This window comes from Leptonychotes weddellii, chromosome 13, assembly GCF_054177405.1.
Source record: "Leptonychotes weddellii isolate Sample4059 chromosome 13, ASM5417740v2, whole genome shotgun sequence".
NCBI lineage: Eukaryota > Metazoa > Chordata > Mammalia > Carnivora > Phocidae > Leptonychotes > Leptonychotes weddellii.
This window is the reverse complement of record NC_138381.1, coordinates 794057-813280: the sequence shown is the minus strand read 5'-3', so window position 1 is coordinate 813280 and position 19224 is coordinate 794057. Positions and strand designations below refer to the sequence as shown.

At 41.8% G+C, this 19224-nt stretch overlaps 1 protein-coding gene across 1 annotated transcript in view; it reads left to right on the top strand.

Annotated features, from left to right (window-relative positions):
* Positions 1-19224, top strand: part of ATP9B (ATPase phospholipid transporting 9B) — a 242509-nt gene that overhangs the window by 40776 nt on the left and 182509 nt on the right. Inside the window, exon 5 of the mRNA XM_081802518.1 lies at positions 5032-5140. Coding sequence (XP_081658644.1) covers positions 5032-5140 — 109 coding nt within the window. The remainder of the gene's footprint in view (positions 1-5031; positions 5141-19224) is intronic.

Sequence of the window (19224 nt, the reverse complement as noted above, 5' to 3'; positions counted from 1 at the left end):
CTAAAATGTGTAAATGTACACACACACACACACATATATATACTATATATATATATATATTTTTTTTTTTTTAAATAAAGGAGGTGTGCTTCAGCGGGATTCTTTCCTAGCTTCTGATTCCTTGCTCTTTCTTGACCACTGTGTTTGGCCCTGGCCTTTGTCGAGGGCCTGCACTAGCATGTGGTCCTTACACACACACTCAGTGTTTGACGTCTTTTCTCTGCCTGCTTTCTCAGGTTCTGTAAGTACCTGTAAGGTTGCTCAGAGAAAGGAATTAGTTAGCATTTCCCAATTCCTCTTTGTCAGAAACCTGCCAGTGAAGCATAAAACCATCACATAGCTGGTAGTTATAAAATCTTACGTCTGACGTCCACTAATTTTAAACAAGGCACTTCACATTTGTTCTGCTCTCCACCTCAAGGGTATTTCTGAAGACAGTGATGGTTTAATAATCTTTCTATATCAAGCACTCTGGCAATGTTATTTACCAGCTTCAGCTCTGATCTAATTTCTGTTATATTTTGCCTTAGAACAGGAGAGCAAACTGAAAATAAGTGATTTTACTGCGTTCTTGTGTCAGAATGAAGGTTACCTTTTGCATCATTCAGTTTCCACAGCAGCTCTTTGACGGAAAGCTAGTGTAATCAGAGTAACAAAACAGATTGTAATGCTTCTATCAGAGTTAATCAGGTAGAATAGATCTAGCCATGCAGGCGGTTCTTAGATAAAGGAGGTCTGGATTGTTAACACTGCATCTTCCACGTAAGCTGGGTTCCTGGTATTTTGTTAATGGAAGGTCAGATAGGCTGCGTAGGTGAGCGGCCAGTCTGCGAGGACTCTGATTTTCGGTCCTTCTGTCCACTCTTTCTTCTGAGAGTCTCTGCATGTTGGAGGTGTGGGTGGAGTACGGAAAGGAGGAACCAGGTCAGTTACTTGGGCTTATACCTCCTGCTGTCCAGAGACAAGCATGCTCAACATAAGCTGCACATTTAGTGTGACCTTTGCCGAAGTACGTGTGCTGCTTGTGTCTCAGTCTCCCTGTCTGAAGTAGAGCTGAGGGTACACACCTTGTCAGGTTTCTGTGGCATTTGAAAGGTAACTTACTCAGAATACATAGAGAAGTCTCTGGCATGGTTAAACTGATACTATAATATATAGTAGAATTTTTTCTCGTTTTATAAAATACCTCTTGTTTTGGCACTTACTCCACATGGCCCCTGGGCCATCTGGAGAAGAAGGAAGAAGGAATTCTACTTTGTGGTACAAGATTTAGTCCCGGCCCACGGACCGGCTGTGTGACACATTCCTGTCAGGCATTGTGACTGACAGACCTGATGCACAAATACTGTGGTTTCGCTGTGAAATACTGTCACCCTCTTGGGTTTGCTTTTGGCTCTTCTAGGTGGCATTACTGTAGCTTCCATCTTTGACCTGCTTGGTGCTGAGGCCATGGGAAGGTCCAGGCACTCCTGTGGGGCGCCTGTCCACACCTTCCATAGGCCACCGGTCTGTTCTGATCCAGTTACGACCCAGTAGATCTAAACTCTAAAGGCGGAGGCCCACGTGTGGTAGACTCCAGTTGTTAAGAAGGGAACGGTGGCATGGCATCTCTTGCGCCTTTCTGGTCATCTGCTTTGTGTTGCAAGGCTGGCTCTTGGGGCTTTTCTCAGGGTACATATGCCGGCGACGGACTTGGTGGTATGGGGGTGACACCTCTTGGTTGTTGCTGGTTCTGCACATCTGTCCTGTATTCAGGTGAACCTTAGATTTGGGGTGCGGCCCAGAGCGGCTTGTAGGTACTAGCAGTCTTTGCCTGTGACCGGGGCTCTGTCCCCTTGAAGAGTGCTTAACTCCTGTTCCAGAAGTTGGGACCTGCCCCTATTTGGTAATCTTCTCTAATATTACTGCTATAGAAATGAGAGCTTATTTCCACTTCCTGAGTTCTTGAAAGCACTAGGAACTATTACATTTTGTGGCTTATAATTGATGAATGGAGAAGTAACTTTTGCTGTCTTTAAGCCATACGTGTCCTGGGTGAAAGTTAGATTGACCTGGAGCGTCTAGATGACATACATATGTGTGGGCCTGTTCCTTGGACAGGAGAGGTGAAAGTACACATTCCAGGCAGGGCTCGAGCAAATCTGTAGCGCAGAAGACCTTCCAGGTGATGGTGCTACGTTAGCCTGATTCGGAGCCACTCCTTTAACAATACTATCTTCAGTCTCTAAGGAACAGAGGCTCGGCAGCCATTCTCCCCTCTCTCTCTCAGGGCGAGGCGGTCACAAGTAGAATTGTAAGAAATTACGTATACACTGTGAACATGGGTCTGCAACAGTAAATATTCTCCTGCATGAGAATGGCTGCATAGAACTGTATTTCCTCCTTCGGTGGATGCGTATGTTTCATGTTACTAAAACTAAGTTGAGACTCAGAGCTTTTGTTTTTAAAGTGGTATCGTCTTCCCACCTGAGACTAACCGCATCTTTGAATTAAGGAAATACAGTATTTCAACATATGAGTGTACCATGAATTTCCTATTTATAGACATGCAGGTTATTTCCAGTTTTTTATATTTGATGCTGCTGGGATCCTTGTTTTTTGGTTTTGTTTTGTTTTGTTTTTTAGGGTAAGTTTCCAGAAGTGAAACTGTTTGGTTAAAGTGTGTGCAAATTTTAAGGCTTTTGATAACACTAAATTTTTTAAAAGAATATTTTGGTATCTCCTGCTTTGGATTTTCATAGTTTTTTCTTTGTCTTCCTGTACTAAAAGACATCTAGATAGAAAGGAAAGAAGGAAATATGGCTCTTTGCACAGTGGCATGATCTTGTACATTGGGAAGTCTGAGGTGTCCACACACACAGAAATGTTAGAACTAATAAATGAGGTAGTAAGGTTGTAGGGGACAAGATAGATACACAAAAACCACTTGTATTTCTGTATACCAGCAATGAGCATCTGAAAATGAAATTAGGGTAACAGTTCCATTTATAGTGGCATCAGAAAGAAAAAAATAGGAATAGATTTAGCTAAAATACAGGGTTGCCTGCTGGAAACTAATAAAACATTTTTTTTTTTTTTTAAATCAAAGATCTAAATAAATAAAAGTCATCCCGTGTTCAGGAATTGAAAGACAGTATTGTTACAGTGACAGCACTCTCCAAATTGATCTGCACATTCAGTACAATCTCTGTCAAAATCCCACTTGGCTTTTTGGCAGAAACTCACGAGCTGATTCTAAAATTCATGTGGAAATGCAGGAGACCCAGAGTAGCCAGTGCAACCTAGAAACGAAGATCAGCATTGGAGGACTCCTGCTTCCCCATTTCAGAGCTCATTTCAAAGCCACAGTAATCAAGAAGGTGCGGGACTGGCAGAAGGATAGATGAATAGACCAAGGAATACAACGTAGAGTCCAGGAATAAACCTTTACACTCATGACAGATTGGTTTTCGGCAAGGATGCTAAGACCGTTCGGTGGACCGTTCAGTGCACTCAACGAATGGTGCTGGGGCACCTGGACAGCTGGATGTGAAAGAATGAAGTTGGGCCCGTCCCTCAGGTCATACCCAGAAAACCACTCGTAAGGGATCATAGACCTCAATGGAAGAGCTAAAACTGTAAGACTCCTGGAGGAAAACATAGAGGCAAATTTTTGTGATCTCGGACGGTAAAAGCCCAAGTGACTAAAGAAAAACTTAAATAAATTGTATTTATCAAAATTAAAAACTTTTGGACATCAGAGGATACCATCAGGAAAATAAAATGATAACCTAGAGTGGGGGAAAATATTTGTAATCTCACATATGCTAATCACATGTCTAACGAGGTATTTGTTTCCAGAATAATACGAAGAGCTCTTACAGCTTCACAGTGAAAAGACAAATGACACCGTTAACAAGTGGGTGTAGGATCTGAACACACATTTATCCCAGGAAGATATGAATGGCCAATAAGCTCCTGTTAGGGGGTATAACCACTTTGGGAGGCAGCTTGGCCGTTCATCAAAATGCTAAACAGGCCACCTCACCCAGAAGAGGCAAATTCATAGAGACAGAAAGTTGGACTACTGGTTGCCAGGGGTTGGGGGCTGGAGGGGGATGAGGGTGACCACTGTCCAGTGTGGGGTGTCTCTCTCTTTGGGGTGATGAGAATAGTCTACGGTCAGATGGTGGTGATGGTACGACTCTGAGCGTAGCAGGGAGGATCAGCTTTGAGTAAACGCAAGGGCTCACCTAATGTGGCCTGCTGGTGACACAGACACAGCCCTGGAGTGACAGACTGTTGTCCTTTGAGGGCAGTTGTCCAGTGTTGGGTCACTCACAGAGTAGCCTGGGGAATGCGCATCAGTGTAACATGCAGCCTTCTGAAGAGTCTGGCCGTAGAGAGGTAGACTGGAAGAGTATTCACACTCGGAAAACACGAGTGTAGCCCTGAGATGTCAGCCACGTGTCAGGGGAATAACGGACTTCAAGACAGAGCACAAGCACATCAGCGTTGATTTGTGTGGCCTCAAGCTGACCTGTTGAGGTTTTGCTCACAAAGCGGGACAAGCCTGCGCAGGAGGAGGCTGTCGTGTTGGGATTGCGCCGTGTTCCTTCCTGCTTCCTTCCACCAGCAGGATTCAAGTGCAGAAAGCATAACATTTTATCTCAGCCTTTGGTAATTTGATATTTAAAGGCTCGAGCGTTCTAAATATAATTCCTGGGTTGGTTTTTTGTTTGTTTGTTTTTTTCAGATTGTTGATTTCTTTTTTCTTTGGGTTACTAAGTATTTTCTGATGTTTAGCTTGAAGTACATGTTATGATATGAATTTTAAAAAATTATTTGGGAATAGGGAGAATTGTAAATCTTTTAGTATGTATTATATTCCTCTTGTAGTGTTGCATTATTTTTGTCTTTTGTTTTCATTTATGTTTTAGAAGTAATATAAATTGAGGGGGGAAAAGTAAAACTGCTTGGTTAAAGAATAGTCCCTTAACTTTTTTGTTAAAGCTAGTTTTCTCAAATACTGTATTTTATTTTGTTTTATAGGGATTTGTTTTGGCTGTTACTATCATGAGGGAAGCAATTGATGAATTTCGGCGTTTTCAGCGAGACAAGGAAGTGAATTCACAGCTCTACAGCAAGCTTACAGTAAGAGGTTAGCAAGACCCTTTTGATCTAGCTTATCATTTGCTAACTGTAATCATCATTTTAGAGTTAACATAAGTGAAAGAAAACATGCCTTAATTCTGTTAGAAAATAGTATGTGATTACATATGGTATCTAATTTTTTTTAATAATCTCATGTCTACAATTTCAAGAGAACACATGTGAAACCTAACTGGTGTATGCACATTTTCTGTGAATATCACCTTCCTAAAATCTGTTTGTGTTACATTTAAACACAATCATAAAGGTCGGACAGACATCTGGTACCATGGCCTTAAGTGAAGGGAACTTGGAGCACCTACAGTAAATGTCATGATCCAAAGTGATAGCTGCTTTATGTCCATTTCTCCTTCACTTCATTCAGGGCTTTAAGCCTTCCCTAATTTTATGTTTTTAAAGAGCTTGTTTCTTTGGTCTCTCAGTCCCAGTGGAAAAGAAGCGATGTGTAGAGGAGTGTGGGAGAAGCCATTATAGGTGGGCATTATGCCTGTCAAAAAGTGACACCATGACAGTCATTACCTCAGCAAGGGACTGTGAAGGGGGATACTGAAGAGCTAGACAAGTATTCATAATAACTTGGAAGCTGCTTATAAAATGAGGTTTAGAGTGGAGTTTGTATCTTCTGTTTACATGTTGGACATTTGTACACTGAATTTATTTATTTGAAATAATTCTCCAAAAAATTTATCTGTAGCTTATTGGGATGTATTTCATATAACATAAAGTTTATCCATTTAAAGTATACAGTTCAGTGGTTTTTGGTATGTTCACAGAGTTATGAAACTATCAGCACCATCTAATTTTGGAACTTTTTTTTTTTTTAAAGACTTTATTTATTTATTCGACAGAGGAGAGCACAAGTAGGCAGAGTGGCAGGGAGAGGGAGAAGCAGGCTCTCCACCGAGCAGGGAGCCGGATGTGGGACTCGATCCCAGGACCCCAGGATCATGACCTGAGCTGAAGGCAGCCGCCCACCCGACTGAGCCACCCAGGCGCCCCTAATTTTGGAACATTTTTAACATTCTAGAAAGAAACTGAATATATTAGCCGTCATCCCATTCTTGCCCCTTCTGACCCTCTTCCAGGCCCAGGCAGCCCTCAGTCTGCTTTCTGTCTCCGTGGATTTGCCTCTTAGGACAGGTCACAGAAGTGGAATTGTGCAGTATGTGGGCTTTTGTCACAGGCTTCTTTCACTTGGCATCCTGTGTTCAAGGTTCATCGGTGTTGTGGCACCTTTCAGGCTTTATTTCTGTTTGTTGCCAAATAATATTCCACTCTGTGGTATTCCGTGTTGTGTTCATCCATTCATCTGTAGATGGACGTTTGGTTTGTTTCCACTCTAGGCTTTTGTAAATAATGCTGCTGCGAATGTCTGTATGTGAGTGTTTTTGTGTGAACATTGTTTTATTTCTTTTGTAAATATACCTAGAAGTGAAATTGCTGGATTATATGGTGACTGTGTTTTTGATAAACTGCCAAGCTGTTTTCCTAATTGGCTACACCGTTTTGCATTCTCACTGGCAATGTGTGAAGGTTCCAGTTTCTCCACATCCTCATGGCACTGTTATTGTCTATCTTCTTTATTGTGGCCATCCTGTTGGGTGTGAAGTGGTATCTCACTGTGGCTTGATTTTTGTTTCCCCAATGACTAGTGATATTGAGCATCTTTTCATGTGCTTATTAGGTGTTTGTATGTCTTCTTTGGAGAGATGTTTATTCAGATTTTTTGCTTGCTTTTTTTTTTTTTTCCCTTGTGTGTACCTCTTTTAAGATACCACCTTTTTTTTTTTTTTAATTTTATTTTACTGTGTTATGTTAGTCACCATACATTACATCATTAGTTTTTGATGTACTGTTCCATGATTCATTGTTTGTGTATAACACCCAGTGCTCCATTCAATACGTGCCCTCGTTAATACCCATCACTGGGCTAACCCATCCCCGGGCTTACTGTTTTAACTGGGTTATTTGTTTTTTTAATTATTGACTTGTAAGCATTCTTTATATAATCTGGATTTAGGTCTCTTGTCAGTATATGGTTTGGAAATATTTTGTCTCATTCTGTGGCATGTGTTTTCTTCTTCTCGGTGTCCTCTGACGCACAGAAGTTTTCATGTTGATGATGTCCGCCTCATCTGTGTTTTCTTTTGTTGCTTTTGCTTTTGGCATTGTAGCTGAGAAATGATTTACCAACCCAAGGTCACAAGGATTTACTTCTGTATTTTCTTCCAGGGATTTTATAGTTTTAGCTTTGACATTCAGATGTGTGATCCACTTTCATTTCATATTTTGTGTATGGTGTGTGATATGGGTCCACATTCCTTTGCATGTGAGTATCCAGTTGTCCCAGTACCATTTATTGAAAAGACTATTCTTTTGAGGTTAAATTGAATGATTATTAAGAAGCTTTGATGCTTAAAGCTGTGGCATGGTAGAGGTTAGGTGTGTTGTAGAAAAGAGGTAAGCTTGCGTTTTGGAAAAGAGAGTCCCCAGAATGGCCAGGCAAATTAGGTGTAACCTTGGTGTGTCTTTTTTAGAATATAGTATAGATCCTGGCTTATTTTTTAAATTGTTTTTACCTGTGGTATTTGGACTGTGTAGAGATTTGTTTCTGTGTATTAACTGTATCATTCAGAACTAAGTGGTCTGGTGGTATCTGAGAAACTGGCAGAGGAGACAGTCCTGCATGCCCTTTCTTCCACAGAAACACGGAAAAGCCAAGCGCCTGCCATGAGGAATGCAGCCCACATTCTTGACTGGGGACTCTGGACCCTGCTCTGAAGGGAGTAGAGCAGGACTTACTTGCAGAGAATTGTGTCTGTCTGTCCAACCTGTCAGGGGCTGACAGGACGACTCATGAAGGACGGACTCAGGATGTCTGTCTTTCATGTACCTTGGATGTCACTCAGGGCAGAGGAGCCAAAAGCCAGTGGACATTTCTCAAGCCTCTGTCAGGCTAAGGAGGCAGCGGTAGTTGGGGGCCTCCAGTGGTAGTCGACACACCGAACAGAGGGTCACATGCCAGGCTGAGGAAGCTGGAGAGGGGATTTCTTTGGAAAATTAGGGCATGTAAAAGTGCCTGTGTTTACTGGGCAGTTTTGAAAGCCACATCCAAGGCCAGCCCTGGATCCCGCTCAAAAAAGACCCTGAGAAAGTGTTTTGCCTCTGGCCAGTCTCTAGGCTCAGGGCAAGCAGAGGTGAAGGCTCAGGCTGAGTTCCAGGCAGTCTGGCTCTGTGTTGGGGTCCCCAGCACAGAGGCAGTCTGCGACGATTGGGAGAGGTTGGTCTCACTTTCTCTCCTCTGTCCTTCTCCCTTTCTCCCTCCCTTGCTTCCTTCCTCCCTCCTCTCAGCTCTTTCCTTCTTCCCTCCCACCATCTTTCCCTTTCTTTCTTAGTCTCGCCCCCTCCCCATGCAAGGAAATCCTTTCCAAAACACTGGCTGAAAGACTTCTCAGTCCAGACATGACAAAGAATACACACTTCACAAAATGAGTCTAGAGAAGTCACCATGTGTGCATGGCTACAGCATATACTGAACAACAAAACAAACCAAGAAGAGGGGGAAGGGACTGATTTCCTGAGTTACAAGATTATAATAGAGTGTACAGGTTTCCACAAAAAAATTACAGAACATGCAGAGAAACCATGTGGCCCAGTCACAGAGGAAATGAACAGAAACCGTCCCTGCAGAAGCCCAGATCCTGGACTTAGGAGACAAAGTCTAGATCAGCTGCCTTAAATCTGTCCAAGGAGCTAAAGGAAACAACTGGAAAAATGCTGAAAGGATTAGGAAAAATGATGGGGTTTTTTGTTTTGTTTTGTTTTTTAAGATTATATTTCTTTATTAGAGAGAGAGACAGCGAGAGAGGGAACACAAGCAGGGGGGAGTGGGAGAGGGAGAAGCAGGCCTCCCGCGGAGCAGGGAGCCCGATACAGGGCTCGATCCTGGGACCCTGGGATCATGACCTGAGCCGAAGGCAGACGCTTAACGAATGAGCCACCCAGGTGCCCCGAAAAATGATGTATTAACATACAGAATACCAATAAAGGTATAGAAATTATAAAAGAAGCAAAAAGCAAAAATTCTGGTGCTGAAAAGTACAATAAATTAAAGGAAAAACTCACTGGGGAATGTCAGTAGCAGAGTTGAGCTGGCAGAAGAAGGAATCAGTGACCTTGAACCTAGGTAATTTCAATGACTAGATAATTTCAAGTGGAATTATCCATTCTGAGAAGCAGAAGGAAGAGTGAAGGAAACTAAGCAGGTCCTAAGGGACTTGTGGGTAGTGCTAAGTGTACTAATGTGCACACAGTGGGCATCTCGGAAGGAGAGGAAGGGAGAAAGGGTGGAGAGAATGTTGTAGGGAATAGTGGCCATTAACTTCCCAAATTTGATGAAAGACATGACTACATATTCAGGAAAATCGGTGAATCCCTAGAAAGATAAATGCAAGGAAATCTGCACTGAGACACATGACAATCAAACTGTTGAAACCCGAGGACCAAGAGAATATTCTGAAAGCAGCGAAGAGAGAAGCAGCAAGAGAGAAACACACAAGGAAGGGCTTTTGAGTCAGAAACCCTGGAGGTCAGAAGGACGTGGGGTGACATTATGAAGATGGGAGAAGAAAAAAATGGTCCACTAAGCATTGGATGTCCCTAAACCTATCATTCACAAATGAAGGAGGATTGAGACATTCCCAAATGCCTTTAGAATCGAAAACAGGGACTCAGGCAGATAGGTATACATGCATGTTCATGCAGCACTATTTATAATTGCCCACATGTCCAGCGGTGGGTGAAAGGACAAATTATGGTGTTTTCTCACGTTGGAATATTATCCAACCATAAAAATTAATGAATACTGATAAACACAGGTGAACCTTGAAAACATTACACTCTAAGAGAAATCAGACACAAAGGGTCATGGACTCTATGATGTCATTTACACGAAGTATCAGAATAGGTAGATGAATGGAGCTGGAAAGCAGGTTGTGGTCGCCACGGCCCCGGGAAGTGTCGGCAGTCGGGGGGGGGGGTGGGCCACTGCTTAGTGGGCATGACACGTCCTTCTGTGGTGAGGAAAATGTTTTTGAGCTTGATAGAGTGGGTTGCACAACATTGTGAATGGACTCAGTGCTATATTATTCACTTTAAAATGGCTGGTTTTGTTATGTCATTGTCACCTAAAAATAGTGAAAAATGTTGAAGAAGGCATACTAATCTTATGTCTTTTACACTTCTGTGACACTCCAACTCAGAATATTTTAAAAATAATTGTCAGTGGGTTTATTTCAGAGACAAATGCAAATTTACCTTTTTAAACAAGATCGATCATCATTGGTGATCTTTGGAAGGACATTTTACATGTAGATGATGATGATGATACTGCTTTTTTTTTTTACTTCCTTGTGAGTGTCAGGTAACTTGCTCATTTGCATAACCAGCATTCGAGGTAGGTTGGCTTGTCTCCACGTTACAGGTGAGGGACCGGAAGCTCAGGCTGAGTGATTTGCCCTGAGCCACTGCAGTTTTGGTAGAGTTCATATTTGAACCCGGACCATTGTGATGTCACACCCAGTGTTCTTTCAGCTGCGGTGCTTTGCTCTGTGGCTGGTTATTCTGATGCAAATGACTGATAAGTAAAATCTGGGATGTAAAAAAAAATGCATGTATATGCTCATTGACTTTAGTTTGAAATTTGTTTTCTTGTCAAGAATATTTTACGTTCATCTCCTTAATTTCTAATATTTCGTAGTGATCTGTTGTTTGAATGGCATTGATGACTGTTTCCTTATGTGACTTAACTGTGGTTGTTATATCATATTTACAGTACATGAACTTTTTGTATTTGGAGTTCTTAAGCACATTCTTGTAGAAATACTCTGGGAAAGTGTTCTCTGCCGTATGTTTTCTGTGGAAAAGGAAAGCCACGTCCACTTTTAAGTATGCTCCTATCTGTGGGGTGCTTTGTTAGAAGCAGAGAATATTTTAACTGGTATGCAATGTCAGTCAACACTGAGATTCTTATTTTTATTTATTTAAGTTTATTTATTTATTGTTTTAGCCATCTCTGTACCCAGTGTGGGGCTCAGACTCACGACCGTGAGATCAGGGGTGTCGTGTGTTTCCTGCGGATCCAGCTGCGTGCCCCAAAACAGACACCGTTTAGTTAGCTGCATGTGTTGTTGCCTGAGAAGCTGCTTCTCTTGCCGTGTGGGAATTCTCTGTCTGCTGCTGCCCCTGTCCCTGCTTTCTCCCTGTTTGTGACTGCTTTATTCTTCATTTTTAGCCCAATGGACAGCATCTGAGTCAGAGCCTAGCAGGAGAGTATGAAATTGTTGGCAGCTCTTACAGAAATCCCTGACGAGGACTTTGAATTGTGGGGCCATTCTGTACTCGGATTCTTTTTACCTCTTGCTCAGGAGAGGTGTCTGAACTGCACACTTGGCTGCAGTCATTCCTCTGGCTGGCTCTCAGTTCAATTCCCCATAGTCCCTAAGGACCCAGTGTGTGTGAGACACTGTGATGACTTCACGGGATTCAAACATGAGTAAGTCCTGGACGACGCTTTTTAAAGCGTTCATGCACTGTTCTAGCAGGGACGATAAATTCAGAGTTTTGTTTTGTCTTAATCAGCCACCAGATCTCAGCAGGACAACATCGTGTCACCCACTGTTGGTGGATATTCCAAATTTACACCTAAAGCTAATGTGGGACTTTAGATTCAGAAATAGATCTGGAATTCTGTGACTGCAGAACGATGTGGGTGACTGCAGGTGATGACTGCAGTCAGTCTTAGCTGTTTCTTGTCATGGTTACGGCATTTTGTTGTTTAACATGCTTTCTAGTATTCAGACATAGGAGAGAGAGGGAAGTCTGTTGTTTTTGAACATCGTGTGCATTGTGCGTGTGTGCACATGTGTGTATGCGAGGAAGAACATTTACATATTTACATGCTTCTGGTGTTCCAGTTTCCTTGCCAAAAAGGAACTTTATCCACAGAAAGAAGCCGTGTCCTTTATTCCTGTCTGTTTTAGCATCTTTGATCCTTACTGTCAACACTGTTGCCATGTACTTGTTAAAATTCTCAGTAGCTTTTTTTTTTTTTTACATAAAATATCATGAATTATCTTAATGAAATTCTGTCATCTTTTAATGAAATTGTGTGTCATAGTTATTCTTGAAAAATCAAGTGATCTTAAAATCCCTCTTTACTGCCTTTTACACTTTGTGGGCGATGTGCACTTTCACAGGGAAATCCTAATGTGTAACTGGTTTCGTGAGTTACTGCATGTTCCACTTGGTAAGAAGGATTTCCTTTTGTGACAGTCATGTCTTCAGATAGTTGGGTTTTTTAAAAAATAGTATTCTCAAATGTTAGCAGAATTTTCCCATCAGAAATTGCCCGAGAGCTGATAAACTCAGAAGTAATTAGAGTGGATTGTCACCGTGCAGTCCGCGGAGAGGCATCAGTGACTTTCCTTCTCTTATTCGAGTGGTTTCATCTCTCAGTGGTCCACTTTTGTGACAGTGCAGATGAAGAACAGTGGGTACTTGGAAGTCCTTTCTGTGTATTTTCTGTATGTAGTCAGAGCAGTCCCTTGATAAACGTGCTCACCTTCTCACGTGTTTATGTCATGCGGTCTTCTTTCCTGTCTGTGGTCTGAGCAGCGTTTGGAAAGCATCCACAGAAGAATGTTCAGTATACATTACTTCATTTGTACCATATAATAGCAGTTCTTGATCCTAGTGTGTGTCAGGCATATACACACACAGTTGAGATTTGTTACCTCGTCTGTTCAGTTCTCCGTGGCTGTACCGAGGGGGACATAGATTCCCGGAACTAAATATGTACTCGTTACCCTCCTCACCAGTCTTTCTTCCTCACGTCACCCTAAGAGGATCTGTATGAGCTTATTTCTTCACGATATTCATACACAGTGTTTTTTATTGCATTGTTTGGAGATTAGGGGCCACAAGAAAGTAATGGAAAACACTGGCTAGCACAAAGTACCTTCTCCCAGGTGAGAAGGAATCGTTGTTTTGTGTGTAGGTATGTATATGTGCTAGTATCCGGGACCTCCCTCTGCTACTTGGTGTCACTCTGGGAGTCACCCTTAATTATCGGGTTCTCAGCCGTGTTCATACCGCAGTTTTCTCCCGAGTTACGTAGGGCAGCTGGCATATGTAGGGACTCAGGAAATGGGATGACACACGAGGAATTTCCAGATTAAATGTGAAAAGTTTGAAGCCTGATTTTGTCAGCCAGCTGCCCATTGAGGGTTCCCTTTTCCTGATGTCCTTGCCCACTTTACTTTCTTTAACTTGCCAACTTTCGTGGTGAAAAATGCTCTCCTTGTGGTTTGCTTGCTGCTTACCTTTTAACATTTCATTGTTCATTTTGATCTTCGATAAAAGTTTATTCATCTTTTTTTCATACATCCATCTTTACCTTTTCATAATTTCTCTAAGAGAAATTTATCTGGTGACAAATATTTTTGTCTTGTTTGACTCATTTTTGTATCTTTTTCTTTTAAATGTAGATAAATTTGTACTTTTTATGTATGCAAATCTGATCTTTTCCTTTGTGGTTTTTACTTCAATCTTAGAAGGTCCATTCAGCCCCGATGTAAATGAGTGTTTTAATCTCCCTACAGTGTTTCTGTGTGTTCATTTTCCGTAGCCACTTGTAATTTTACGTATCAGGTGTGCGTTGTATGGAGAAGGGATCTGTCTTCTTTTTTCTCCCCAAATGTTTAGTTAGTTCCTTTCAAACCAGTTATTAATGTTGTTACAGTTCTTTTCTCAGAGCTTGGAGAAATGCATCAGATTTGTTTGGGCCCTTTCCTTCGCTTTCTTGTCTGCTCCACTGACTCATCCAGATTTCCGTGCCAGTTCCATTCCAGTTTTAAATAATGTTCTTTTTTAGCATGTTCTAGTGTCTTGGAAAATCTTTCCCTCGCTCCCTCCTCCCCTCCCTTCCTCCATCAGTTATTTTTCTTTTTCATTTTTTTCTTGTTTTCCCTGAGAAACATGAAACACTTTAAATATAAGATTATTGGGAGTTTTTCTTTCTGCTCGTGAGTTAGACCAGTGGCATCGAAACCTCATAAATAGGCTCATGGTTGCTTGCCGTCTTCATCTGTTGATTTCTCCATTCTTCTACCAAGGATCGATGTCAGCCTCCACACTTGGGAGTATTTGAGCAGTAAGAAACTGCCGTGGGACTACTGAAAATCTAAGGAAATGAGCGACTAGGGACAATTTTGAACCATCTTTAGTTCATATACCTCTTAGTAGTAATGTCACCATGCTGATTCATGTAGGGCCTTGGAGTTTTTGTACCTTTGTAGGCCCAGGAGAGAGGAAGGCTTTTTCATAAAGCTTCTGGTTTTTGTGTTTGAGAGTCTTAGAACTTGTTAATTATGGACTGTTCATATTAACAATATTTTGTATTTTTTTTTTTTTTTTTTAAGATTTTATTTATTTATTTGACAGAGAGAGACACAGCGAGAGAGGGAACACAAGCAGGGGGAGGGGGGGAGGGAGAAGCAGGCTCCGCGCGGAGCAGGGAGCCCGATGCGGGGCTCGATCCCAGGACCCTGGGATCATGACCTGAGCTGAAGGCAGACGCTTAACGACTGAGCCACCCAGGCGCCCCAACAATATTTTGTATTTTAACATTTGGTAGATGTATAACAATTCTTTCTAAGCACAGAAAACAAAGATTAGACATTTCTCTTATGCAAATACCAGCAGGCTTAACCAAGACTTTGAAGTGTCCTGTCAGTAGTAAGACCATAAAAATTTTCATTTGTACCTGTTAGTTGAGAAAATATTTAGTATTGAGATACTTAATAATCTTTCAAACCCTTGTACTTTTCTACAAAATCTTTAGTTAACACAGTGAATTGCTATTGATACTTATTTCATTATTTAGTTCTGCATATTGCTTCAGGCAAAAGATGTGTGCATTGGTGGGCTATAAAATCGTCTGTATGGATAGGCCCTTCTGGCAGCTTCTGAATTCTGTTGGTAATTACATGGATGGTATAGACTGTTTTAGCTAGGGACATCATTTTAGAGGGGAAGTGGTTGCCTAATATAACTGATCCAGTAAAGAACATTATGTGCTTTAAATGTTTCTTACCACGATAGAATATTTTATTATTTCTATATTCTTTCTAAAGCTAATTTTTTTTTTACTGATGGAACAAGAAAAAGATTTGTGTTTAACTTGAGTGTCTCAATTTTTTTGTTATTGCTAAACAATGTTTTTTAAAACTACTCTAGTTATTGCTAGTGAATGTTTAAGAGTAAAAATTGGTTACTTCCAGCAAGATGCTTTATAACCCTCACCCCAAAACAGCAGTATTTCCTTTTTTTTTTAATTTCCTAGGCTGTAATTACTACCATTCAGACATCACTGTATTTGATCTCGCTCTGCTTTATGTCAGCTCTCTGGAGTGTAGGTTTCCTGTGGGCAGGGCCTTGCCCATTTTGTTCCCACTTTTGTCCTCAGCCTGTGTTGGGGGAGGGATACCACATGCCTCCCTGCCCCCACCTGCCTTCAGCTGAAGTCAGAATGGGCCATCCAGCTGGAGCAGAGTCCTGGCCTGTGTGCTCCAGGATGGGTTTCACAGGGCCTTTGTTTCCATCACTTACCGGGGACAGCCTCAGACTGTAAAGCGCCCTTCATTGTCATGAGACTTTGTCCGTCTGTGTTCATACCCTTGCCTTTTCTGCTGTGTCTCTAGCCCTCAGGTTCCTCCCTGCCTCTGGCTCCCACTGCAGACCGCTCCGGTGTACCTGGTGTAGCTTCCGGACTTCACTGAGTGCGCTCTTCCTCTGCAGCCCTGTCACGTGCTGGTGGCTGTTCAACGAGGGCCTAGGGCTGCTTCACCTGGCGCAAGGCACTCCTCCTGTCTTTCCCTCTTACTCCCTCGTACACCTGATCCAGCGGTTTTCAACTGCCGATTCCTTGGTCTTAACGCATTCACGCTGCTTCCAGCCCCTGTCATGTTCTAGCTGATGAAGTTTGATTTGGCAGTTTTTTCCCCTAGGATTGTGCTTTTGCTTTCTTATTTAAGAACTCTTGGCCTAATTCAAGTTCACAAAGATTTTCTGCTATGTTTCTGCTATGTTTCTTCTTCTAGAAGTTCTTTGGTTTTAGGGTTTGCCTTCTGTATATCCATTTTGAGTAAATTTTTGTACCAGTACCCGGTGTGCGTCTAAGTACTTTTTTCTCATGTGGCTATCCAAATGCTTCTAGCACCATGTTTTGGAGAAGTGATCTTTTTCACATGGCATTGCCTTACACTTTTGTCAAAAACCAGTTGTCTTTTGGGGCGCCTGGGTGGCTCAGTCGGTTAAGCGTCTGCTTTCGGCTCGGGTCATGATCTCAGGGTCCTGGGATCGAGCCCCGCATCGGGCTCCCTGCTCGGCGGGGAGTCTGCTTCTCCCTCTCCCTCTGCTGCTTCCCCTGCTTGTGCTCTCTTGCTCTGTCTTTCTCTCTCAAATAAATAAATAAAATCTTTAAAAAAAAATCAGTTGTCGGGGCGCCTGGGTGGCTCAGATGGTTGAGCGTCTGCCTTCAGCTCAGGTCATGATCCCAGGGTCCTGGGATCAAGTCCTGCATCAGGCTCCCTGCTGGGTGGAGAGCCTGCTTCTCCCTCTGCCTCTGCCCTTCTCTCTCTCTCTCTCTCTCTCTCTGACTCTCATGAATAAATAAATAAATAACAAAAAAGAAAAAGAAAAAGAAATCAAAAAAATCAGTTGTCTTTTATCTGTAGGTTTATTTCTGGACTCTCTTCTCCATTTATCTGTTTGTCTCTTTTTATGCTAATACCATTCTTTTTTGATTACTGTTGCTTTATAATAATTCTTGAAATCAGGTAGTGTTTTCCCTTCAACTTTGTTTCTCATTTTCAGAGTCTGGTCTAGGTCCTGTGTATTTCAATATGACTTTTAGAATCAGCTTGTCAATTTCTGTAAAAAATGCCTGATGGGATTTTGACTGCGATTTCATTGAATCTATAGATAAATTTGAGGGAGAATTAACATCTTCTTAATACTAAGTCTTCTGACCCATGAATGAAATAGATCTTTCCCTTTATTTAAGTCTTAAAATTTCTCTCAGCAATATTTCTTTTCAGAGTATAGGTCTCTTTTAAAATATAGTTTACTTATATATGTAAATAAATGTATTAATTACATTTCCCAGCTACCCACTTTGCTTCATAATCCATGTTAAATTAGGCTTCTACCTCCTCAGCCACTTAAAGTGTTGAGAGAGTTGGTGGGGGGTGCTGGTCCCACCCAAACAACAAAGACAAGCCGAACAACCTGCTAATGTAGTTAGTGTGCAGTTGTCTGCCCGGGAACTACACGTGTCATCCGCTGTTGACCTTCTAGAGTGCCCTTTATATGTGATCAGTTCCTTTTTTAAGAAGTTGCTTAATTATCTTCCACTCTTACTGCCTGTGTGTGTTTTGTTGGGAAAGAAGTAATTAATTTTCATCCTTATTTGGTCATCTGTGTCTAGTTCAGTGTGGCTTATATAGCTACTTTGCCATGAGTCCATTACGACATTTGACTCATTTAACTGATTAAGAATAGATTGGTCATAAACTTCTCTTGTTTTGAAGTGGGGTAAGTTTGTTCGATGCATTTGCAAAAAAAAACTAAGTGTCATAAAAGTATATTTCAGTTATGCTTTGAACCTGTCCCAGGATCTGGGTTCAGTAGGCACTGTGGTGTTAGTCTGTTCATAGCAGAGCAGCACATTGTTAGAGGTGTGCATGCATTCTGCTGGTGCTCGTGTGGGTCCCCGAAGGCTTTGGGAGGCTCTGTTTGCTGTGGAATTAAGGAGGGCTGTGAAGGGAGGGCTTCCAGTCAAAAGAAACAGCAAGTATAGAGAACTTGGGCCCCAGAGAGTTGTAGGATACAGTGCCAAAAGCAAATGTAGACCGTTTTAAAGCCAGAAAATTAATTTGAGATTAGTTGTGAAGAACATGTGTATAATGATGTAAATCTGAATTATCTTCTAAGTAATTGTCAAATAGTGGAGATTTTTTGGGTGGAGATAAACATAATCCTTAGTTTTGCCAACCAGTTCATCTGGAATTCATATTGAATTAGGGAGTTGATAGTAATGGAGACCATTTAGTAGAATATTCTCTTTATTCAGGTAAAAAATGAATAGCACTGAGATTGGTGGGCAGGGTCTATGTTTAAGAAGCTTTGGAGTAAGAATTAGTAGTCCTTTGAGTTACTTCTTGATCTTTCAAAGAAGCCTGTGAAACTTGGTTCATGCAACAAGCCAGGCGAATGCTTTCCTTCTGTGAGAAACATGTAAGCTGCTACACTTTGGAAGCATGGTGGCTGGGAACATTTATTGCTAGGAGGAGGGCTCAATGGAAGGATTTCATTGCAGTAGTTTAGAGAGAGGGAAGGATGGCTGTTAACCTTACTTGGTAACATTCACTGTTAACCATTTCATCAGAAAGGAAAAGGCCAGAGTTTGTACTCCAGGTAAATTGAAAACAGTGTTTTTAAGAACAACTGTCCTTAGGTATAAAGTACTGCCCTATACATTGTTACTATATTTAGAACTTGCTTCTCTCAAATGTAGCTCTGAAGTTATTAAATTTTATTTTATTAAGATTTTATTTATTTATTTGACAAGAGAGAGACACAGTGAGAGAGGGAACACAAGCAGGAGGAGTGGGAGAGGGAGAAGCAGGCTTCCCGCTGAGCAGGGAGCCCAATGTGGGGCTCGATCCCAGGACCCTGGGATCATGACCTGAGCCGAAGGCAGACGCTCAACGACTGAGCCACCCAGGCCCCCTGAAATTATTAAATTTTAAATGCCCATTTCAGAAACACTTTGCGTTGTTGATGGCTCTATTGGGTTGTGAGAGCAGGTGGCAGTTCTGTCTTTTCTTTGTGCTGTGACATGTAAGATTTAGGGATTTTCTTTTGTTATCAGTCCCCCAACTCTGATAATAGTATGTTACTAGGGTCAGCTGTCAGCTCAGTTCACAAAGGGTGGCCGGAAATCAAACTGTT